The 9,353-nt window shown below is 43.8% G+C and overlaps 1 protein-coding gene across 17 annotated transcripts in view; it reads right to left on the bottom strand.

Moving 5' to 3' along the window:
- Positions 1–9,353, bottom strand: part of LOC146490499 (ankyrin-2-like) — a 147,978-nt gene that overhangs the window by 24,347 nt on the left and 114,278 nt on the right. For 12 of the 17 annotated variants that reach the window (XM_085153126.1, XM_085153127.1, XM_085153129.1 and 9 more), the window contains 11 exons: positions 8,112–8,336; positions 7,190–7,288; positions 6,162–6,316; positions 5,869–6,080; positions 5,558–5,762; positions 5,390–5,486; positions 5,093–5,321; positions 4,776–4,901; positions 4,536–4,658; positions 1,036–1,068; positions 817–838 (listed from right to left, as the gene is read on the bottom strand). In XM_085153126.1, coding sequence (XP_085009252.1) covers positions 817–838; positions 1,036–1,068; positions 4,536–4,658; positions 4,776–4,901; positions 5,093–5,321; positions 5,390–5,486; positions 5,558–5,762; positions 5,869–6,080; positions 6,162–6,316; positions 7,190–7,288; positions 8,112–8,336 — 1,526 coding nt within the window. The remainder of the gene's footprint in view (positions 1–816; positions 839–1,035; positions 1,069–4,535; positions 4,659–4,775; positions 4,902–5,092; positions 5,322–5,389; positions 5,487–5,557; positions 5,763–5,868; positions 6,081–6,161; positions 6,317–7,189; positions 7,289–8,111; positions 8,337–9,353) is intronic. The other 5 variants (XM_085153128.1, XM_085153130.1, XM_085153136.1 and 2 more) reach the window with 2 other exon arrangements.

The following is a 9,353-nucleotide window of genomic DNA, read 5'->3' as shown; positions in this document are numbered from 1 at the left end:
GGGGAGGAGCCTGACTACACTAGTAGCCAACTTCAGGAGCTTAGAGCATATGATACCAGCACAGCCCCAGTACAACATGGCACAAACTGCACCACAACAACAATACTGGGAAGAAACAGGAAGTTCAGAATTAGGAAGGTGGAGTCTGGATGTGCTTCACTCGTGACGAATCACATTTTGTCTCCTTTTAAAGGTGATTTATTCTGTTACTATGTAACGGCTACAGTCATTTAACTCACATCCCACGAGCAGCTGTGAATAATGTTACTGTTGAGAGTCTGTTTTTGATCTAACCGATGCAGAATGAAGTGTGGAAATGCAGAATAAAAGCCCAATGCTGCACCTCTCCACCCACCTGGCCAATCAGGGCCAAGTGCAACCACATCAGCAACCACGATTATGACAGTGTTAGCGCTACGCTGGCTTTCAGGCTAGCACATAGATATATATATATAGGCCGTCACATAAACATCACCACAGTATGAATGAAGATCATATTTATGTACATACGTAAGTTGCATTGTTTAACTCTTTCTTCGTATCTCCAATCTCGCATAGTCAAAGAATGAAATTGGATTAAATTGAAACAATGAGGCGTAAATAATTACAAAAAAGAAAAGTAGAGAGAAACATAACTTTGAAAAGATGGACTTCAGGGCGAATGTATGAGTCTGGTTATTCCTCTGCATTCTCATTACTAATGTTAGACTTATCCATCTACACCAATATTATTTTGATTAATAAATATATGCATTTTATCAAAGAGCAGCAACCACGTTAGTACAAGCTGCAGAGCAAAGTAAGTAAATGTCTTACATTTCTCGAGCAGTCTGCTGGTCTGAAAAAGATCACATGGAAACAGTTAGGATGTTCTGACCGCTGCACATGCTAATCATTTAAACTATCACTACACCTATCACTGAGGGACAGAGCACAGATAAGTCACTGCTACAGTCTAAACTACAGACAGAGGAAGAGACAGATTAGTGGAGCTAATGGGAGGACAAGGAAGTGAGAAGCGCTGGCTGCTTTTACCTCTTCCTCTTGCTCCTGGTCTGAATCAGACTCCTTTTGGGAACAAGAAGCAGCAAGAAGCAGAACGATGTACAAATAGAAACAAGAGCAGTGTTAAGGTCAGACAAACCAATGGTTACCATAGCAACAAGAACACGAGGTCAGTGTGGATGTCAGTGAAAGTCAAAGTGGTCTTCAGAGATGGACTAGGTAAATATATTACAGGTGTGCTACAGCTGTGGTCAGAAGCTTGCACTGATCATGGATGTTATGGTCATTTTGGGCTTTTTTCTTTCTCCAAAGGGGGAAAATTCTCAACATAAATCTTTAATTACTTTATTTTGGATTCTTTCTCATCCACACAGGCTCACAGGTATAGATGCATATTTGGTTAAATGTCCCGTACCTTTGACCAAAAGCATCTGCCATAGTTCTGTCTCTCCTTGGCCAAATTGAGTTCATTTAGCTGGAGTCTGGGGTTTGAACCTCACCAGCTTCTGTCACTGTGGCCAGATAACTCTTTGTCTTGTTTGGCCATAAAACATGTGCAGCTGCAAAGTTCAGTCACGATTACAGGTGTCGGTTTTGGAGCAGGGGGTTCGTTCTTGGTGAGCACCCTCCCAGTCCACGGTGAGCCCTCCCAGTCCACAGTGAGCCCTCCCAGTCCACGGTGAGCGCCCTCCCAGTCCACGGTGAGCCCTCCCGTCACTGTGGACTGGGACGCTGGAACGCCTGAGCTTTGGTGCTAGATTGTCCCTGATCATTAGATCATCTGAGTGTCACAGTTTGAGTTTTCTAGCAGATCTGTGGTGATAAATAACTTGTGCTTACATACAGTAGTTTGATGATTATGGGAACTGTAGCTGTTAGAAATGGTGGAAAGAAACCGCCAACGTGCTAATGCAAACCTCTCCTTCTTCAGAGAGTCCCTGGACTTCCTCATGAGGACATGCCTGTCCAGTGAGAGCTGTCAGATAAACCCTTTCATGCTGGAAAAAGAAACTACCAGTTGTAGAGTAACTACCAGAGTTATTACTAGACTTAGTTTGTCATTTAGCTTAGTGCGAGTTAGTTTGGAGGGCGGGTTTGTGCCTTTGTTTTGTTTGAACATGTTTCTTTTTTGTTTATTTAGTTTCCGTGTTAGTCTTTATTACTTATTATTTTATTTATGGCAAACACCAGAGGTAAGATTTTATTCAGTTTTAATTTTGTTAAAGGGCGAGGGGATATTATAACTAAAACCTTTCCTCACATGTATCTGTTTTAGGCTTATCATCACTCTGACTGTAGAGCCGTCAGCAGCACACACAGTTTAGTCTCTCTGTGGATTAAAGCTAAATAACCTTCTTATTTAAAGCCATTAAACATGTATTTTGTGCCATGAATCCACCTTGCAACAGTTCATAAAATGACCGTGACATTCACGCCCATAAGTCCACGCACACTGCTGACCACAGCTGTTTATGCAAAAGCAAACAAATGTTTCACAGGGCTTTAACGTGACACCAACACTATCCACAGTGTTAAAGACAGTTACTATTAATCTTTGAGTGCTTAGACTCTTAAATCATAAATATGAAAACATTATACACAAGTCAGTAATTATATTTAGGACATGAAAATAATTTGGATTTATTTAAGAAGTTGATCAGTGGGACATCAGTACATAATATGCAACGTTCCCTCTAAGCTGCACGTGTGCAGTTGTGCACTGCTGGCAGGTCTCTGCACACAGACAACAATCTCACCTGAAGTTAAAATTAATACTTTAACAATTCTGTTTTGCAGTGTTAGTCAGTGACTGGTTGCTCCTGTATGGGATCAGAACGATGCCACCTTATCTCATAGTCCAGCCAATGATGCGATTCACATTCGTATATAGCAGCTAATCAACGTGACTGACAGCGTCCTTATGTGCGACACCGGTGTTTTAGCAAAGCGGCTGATGTGGAGTGAAGCCACGTTAATGACAATGTGTACAATCATTGGAGATGTGAGCAGGAGAGACGGAACAACTGACGGGAAAAGTGTGGACTTTATACCAGTTTTTAAATTGTGTTGATCGGCCACGTAAAACCAGAGTCTGTCACGGTTCTGGGTCTGTTGGACCCAGTATTTTGAGTTTATTATGTTTTGGTTTAATTTTGCATCATGGATTGTTTTCTTGTTCTCTTGTTGTGGTTGTGATGATTATTATTAGAGTTTCATGTTTCTGTTATCCATGTTTTAGGAATCGTGGTTTCATGTATAGTTCAGTTCCATTTGTCATTTTCTGTCTCTCTGTGTTGAGTCAGTGTCTCTGAGTTGTGATTCATGTTTCCTGTTTTATAGTGAAAGTCTTTGTCTTAGGTTAGTGTATGCAGCTTGGTTCCCCCCGTCTCGTTAGCCCTGATCTCTCCCAGCTGTGTCTCCCTCCTGTCGCCCATTCCCTCATTACTACCCTGTGTATTTAAGTCCTGTGTTTTCCTGTGCTCGGTGTCGCGTCGTACCATCAGATTATGCCTGTGTGTTTCTGTTCTCTGTATTCAGTGTTCACGTCATGTTTTGTTTTTGTACCAGCAATAAAGCTGAGGTTTTTGAGTTTCAAGTTAGTGTCTGAGTCCTGCGTTTGGATCCTCCTCTCCGCCTGCCCGCACACAGAGCCCTGACAGAGTCATGATAAAATATCTGCAATGTTTGGTTTTCTTCCTGAATACTGTCGTTGTTTATATTTACTGCGGGAAGAAACGGTAAAAACGGCGTTTTATAAGGAAAACGCTCAAAAGCCTGTGAGCAAAAACAAACCCCACCCCCCACCTTTCCTATTGGTGGAAAAATGCACCATGTGGAACAATCAAAAAATGATATGGCAACATGGCATCTAGTTGTTAAGACACGGGGGGAGGTTTGTTACAGGTGTTTAAAGCAGTGATACATCTGCTGCTGTCAGGCCTGCAGGTATCAGGCTGTTGTTCTCCTTCATCTCATAGTGGACAGAAATTATTTTTGGAGTGGCACAAATAATTTGTGTGGCATCAGATTTGATGCAGAACAGCTGATTGTTCTGTAAATAGTTTGAAATGTTTGTTTAAAAAACGCCTTGGCTGCATTTTTAGGTAAACAGCTGCAAAAAACTTTGTTGTTTGCATAACTCAGTTACTTTTTTGAAGAAGTAACTTTATAATTAATTACCCAGCATTGGTCATTATTTATTGTATTTGCAGACAGAGTTACAGACTCTCTCCCAGAATCATAATACAAGTCAGAGCAGTTAATTAAAAGTAGTCTAACATAAATGCTGTAATTTGATTACTTTAATAAACATGTAACTTGGATGCTGGCGTGACCACAGCACACACGTCTGCTCACAGTGCGACTCTCAGGGAGTTTGTGTGTTCAGACACGTGAAACATCAGAGGGAACATTGATAATATGTGTTATTGCAACAGAGTTCCCAGCAACCAGATGACATGTTAAACGACTAAAACCAGCACGCAGCTGTCACTCATAAAGACGACCGCCAGCATCAACACCATCCTTACCTTGCAGTATGATGGAAGTGTGATGTTGAGATTGCATATAGCGTTTTGTGCAAGTGACCTGTAGTTCCTCGGCTCTTTCATGAATGACAAGCGGCCACACGGCTCCTGAGTGTTGTCTCTGATCTGCCAAAGCCAAGCGGGTCAACGTTAGCCAGCAGCTCGTTGCTAAACCGACTCCATGTTGTACGAAGAAAGAACATGAAAATACGATGAACTGTGGCAAAACAAACAATGACTCACTTTGATGAAGAGTGCTAATCGGTTCTCCTTAAAGGCGTAAAAGCTGAAGAGGTGATGTTGGCCGCTTTTCGTGAGGGGAACGAGGTTACCAAAGCAGTCTGCATAGATAGGTTTGCCTTCCAGGACCTAGTGAAGGTAACACATGCATACATGATGGAATAATCAGGATTTTCCAACCCCATTTATGACATCTCACATGTATACATCCTTTAGATATTCTTCTTAGACTAGAGTCGACCGCTCAAAGGTTTCATTGGGGTTTCAGGTCATTCCGAACTCTTTCTTGAATAACTTGGTGTTAGACTCTCCTTTCTCACCTCTACGTCTCGGCTGCGCGCCACCTCGGTGAAGTTCTCCTGCTGTTCCAGCGTTTTATCAATCTTGTCATCGGTCATACAAAAGCAGCGCAATCGCGCCTCGATCGGGTCGTGGGTCTTGGCGAAGATGACGAACTTGGCCATGTAAGGGACACAGATGATTTCCCGATACACCTGAGTGGAGAAGTTGACCGACTCCTGGACTTGCCGACAGTCTATGAGCCAGAACCTAGAAAAGAGAAGAGGATTAGGAGCGAGCTGATGTCCACGAACAGATGTTTGGTCCAGCTGTTTTACCTGGCAGACACGTTGGTGGTGAAGGACACACAGTCATTAATAAAGGTTAACGGAGTCGTTCCTGTTATATCCTCCCACTGGGCTGGCGTTGTTCCACCTGCATGACATGAAACGTTAGAACGTGGAGACGCGTCTCAGCTTAACCGTTAACATTTGAACTTTTCTAACCCGTGATGCTACAGAGCAATCGTAGGGTGGGCGTGTCCCCTCCAAAGCCGTTGAGGACGGGGTCGGAGTTGCTCTTGGGGACAGGGATTGTCATGGTGATGGGTTTATGAAACTTCCTCCTGCGCGGCTCCAGAGTGACGATGGGACTGAAGCTGGCCTTGTTCCCCAGGATCTTCCTCACGACATCTGTGCTCACTGGCTGGGCCTGCGAGACAAGAGGGAAGGCTGGCTGTAACTGCACGCACACATGCTAATAATAACGACAGAACAAACAGAGGATATATGAAAGTAACCACAGACTCGCTGTTTACCTGCAGTCCAACCCTGATCCTCTTGGTCAGCGCCCCCTCAGGAAAAACTGCCTGAACTTGTGGTACAACAGTGCTGCTGAGGATGCCTCCTTCAGGACCAATCAGATTGCTGTCCTGCTTGATGCGTGACACCACAGCAAAGTATTGTGGGAAATCTCTAGTGATGATACGGCAAATGCGTTTCCTCTCCAGCTCTTCGGGAGTGTCCAGTTCTGCAGAAGGTGAGACAGAAAAGACGTCATCAGGCCGTTATCGTTTGACCGCGGCGGCGTCAGCCCATGTCGGAGACTGACCCTCGTCCATGCCGTTAAGTATCTGGTTGAGCTCCTCTTGAGTGTGTTCACAGTGATGCTCCTTCCAGCTCTCTCCTGTTTCGCTCCGCAGAATCACCAGCTCGCGCTCCTTCCCTCGGAGGGCGGCGAAGTGAGGGATCTCCACGATGACAGGACTGGAGGGACAAGACACGCTGGGTAAGTCCAAGTAAAACGTGGTGTGCTGGAATATAACAGGTAAGAGTGCATGTGTGCATGAGGTAAGTCTGTTCTTTGACTTCATCTTTGTGTCTGGATACGAGCCTGACTGTACCTGTGCAGACACAGAGGGCATCGCTCCTCCTGCTCTTCACTGCTGTGTGAATTACATTTTATTTTTTCTGCAGCTGATGTGTTGACACGTGGTGATAAAGACCAAACATGTAGAGCTGTGCTGCATAAATGCACCAGCAAATCTAAGGTTGATTTTAGGTTGATTTATGATCAGTGTATTTGTAATAGTTAGGAAACGTCACTCTGACACTTACCTGATGAGCACAATCACAAACTAGTTACAACATGTATCTACGAGAAGCGTCCTGCAGGCCAACATCGGGACAAACACACATTTATGTGATATTTATATGGTTACCTGGCCTGACAGTGTTTGTTTATTACACTCTAAATACTGTTGATGTTTTTACTTCGACCACTCTGACAAAAGGCAGAAACACATCAATTTAAAATATACTGAAAAGCCCAAATATTGGTGAAAACATCAACATGTGCCGATGACTGAAGCGTGCACTCATATTCTCCTGCTTCCCTTCGACTTACAGGCCACACAACCATGTAAATTTCACACATACGTGAGACACAAACCTTCCCCCGAGGATGAAGAAAGAAAAGGGAAACGGCGAAGCAGGAAGGAAGTGACAAGCAGTGGGAGGCGTGGACACTGAATGAAGTGGATTATGCAGCATCAGCACAAACACGACAGCACAGTAACAAAGAAACTGGCATCCATGGATCGTTTCATATGCAAAACCACAGACTGGTTTCCACCCTACCCAAGAAATCTGGTCCCCGGTGGACCGAGCTGGAGGATTCGGGTAACCAAACTCTCTCCCTCGTTTAGAGGTGGGGGGGCACTGGGGAGGTGGAGTTTACTGATTGAGCGAGCGTCCGTATGCAGCAGTGAGGAAGAAAGAGCACACACAATGTTTGGGTTGAGCGCCGATTTTCTCTTGGCTGCACAGTGAGGACGTCCAATAGAGACGAATAAATGACAAATAAAAACATACATTTACCCCAAAGCTGCTTATATTTGTACTCAAGTCGTTCTTTTCATAATAAAGAAGACCGACTTTGTAGTTCTTTCACTGAAGAAGTCCTCTGATAAAGCAAGTTTGAATCTGTTAGACTATTTTTCTGTATTTTTATTCAAATTAAATCTGTTCATTTGAAATGAGCTCATCACTGTGTGGGGCTAGTTTCACTGCAGAGCTGCAGAAACATTTCACATCACAGCAAAAACTTCTGCAGCAAATCTGTAACTGTGATCTCAAACGCTACCAGCAGAGGGCAGAGTTTCAGTCCACATATCAAACCAATCATGGTGCGAGACACTGCAGCTGGAGTTAATAAGAAAAGCTGTTTCATCAAGTGTTAGGGAGAAAGGTTAGAAAGAGTCGCACTGCAGCTGTTATGAAAGTAAACAGGCCATGCTGGCAGATCGCTGGCACTGAAGCGAGAGCAAATACAGAGACTGAGTCAGGCAGAGGCTGGCAAATTAATCTGAAAGAAAAGGGCAGCACTTTGTAACCTTTGCATTTATACGGGATACAAATTAATAACAGGATAGATGTTCAAAGAAAAGAAGCACTTTTCGTCCTGCCTGGAAACTTATTGCCATAAAATACTTCAAAGCTACTAGCAAATAATTAACCTCCATACATCCAGAAGCTTCTACCATCATTAGTCCTGTCTTACCCAAGGAACTGGGCTCCAGAGGGCCCCACCTCAATGAGCCTGCTGGCCAGACCCTCCCCCTCAACCATGGGGGGCATGGTGGCCAGACGGTGCCTCTTCACCAGTCGGCACGTCACTCTCGTTGGGGCACTGCACTTCCTCGGCGGGATGATGATGCGGAGGCCGTTGTGTCGACAGCCGCGCATGGCTCCGCCCCTGGCATCTACCATGAAGCTGACCAGGAAGCTGAGAGGAAGCAGGAGATGCATGCACAAATGAGACGCCAATATTGTCCGGTTCAGTCTAAGTCAGCTCCATTAAGTGGTGAGAAAGCAGACAGCAAAGCTTTGTTTGGTTTGAACAGGCTTTAAGATGCTTCTTCACTGAGTGCGCACACTTACACAAAGCTGTTTACTTGCTCGAGTTTTTAACACAAGCAATAGTTGAGTCGTTAACTACGCATTTGAAGGCCCCGTTAAGACAAGGACTCAAGAAAGCACGAGATATGAGGACTAAGGAAGATCCTGTCGGCTTGTTGGCCTGGGACACTTTTGTTCATCAAACGTTCCTTCACTAAAGAAGCAAACACACTTTCTTCTTGAACTATATTTATTTATGGTTTCTAAGTGAGCTTATTTATCTTAGACCGTGTAGCAACAATAGCACAACTATAGCATAGTCTTAACTTCAGTGAACTGATTCAGCGCAGTGTTGCCAACTTAGCGACTTTGTCGCTATATTTAGCGAGTTTTCAGACCCCCTAGCGACTTTTTTTCTAAAAAGAAAATGTCGCTAAAAAAAGACGTGAAAGCGCATATCGCTTTTACTCTCAACAAGCAGCGGGTGCTGTAACGCAGTCAGTTCTTCTTTTACTCTTTTACTGTTGTTGCTGTTTTGTGGATCACAAGGTTTAAAACTACTAATAAACACACACAAAGTAACTCCACCAGAGTGCTTATTTGATTCATTGACCTATATGATTCAGCGAGGTCAGTAGACTTAAGCTAGCTCACATAGCTAGCATTAGCCAATCTATGCTCGTGGAAACAGCAGACCAGAACAATGCATTTTCTTCATGAACTATATTTATTTATGGTTATTAAGTGAGCTTATTTACCTTAGACCGTGTAGCAACAATAGCACAACTATAGCATAGTCTTAACTTCAGTGAACTGATTCAGCGAGGTCAGTAAACTTAAGCTAGCTCACATAGCTAACATTAGCCAATCTAAGCTTGTGGAAACAGCAGACCAGAACAATGCA

The sequence above is a fragment of the Neolamprologus multifasciatus genome, unplaced genomic scaffold, assembly GCF_963576455.1.
Source record: "Neolamprologus multifasciatus unplaced genomic scaffold, fNeoMul1.2 chr03_unloc_1, whole genome shotgun sequence".
NCBI classification, from domain to species: domain Eukaryota; kingdom Metazoa; phylum Chordata; class Actinopteri; order Cichliformes; family Cichlidae; genus Neolamprologus; species Neolamprologus multifasciatus.
The sequence above is the reverse complement of the archived record's forward strand: the minus strand, read 5'-3'. Positions and strand labels throughout refer to the sequence as shown.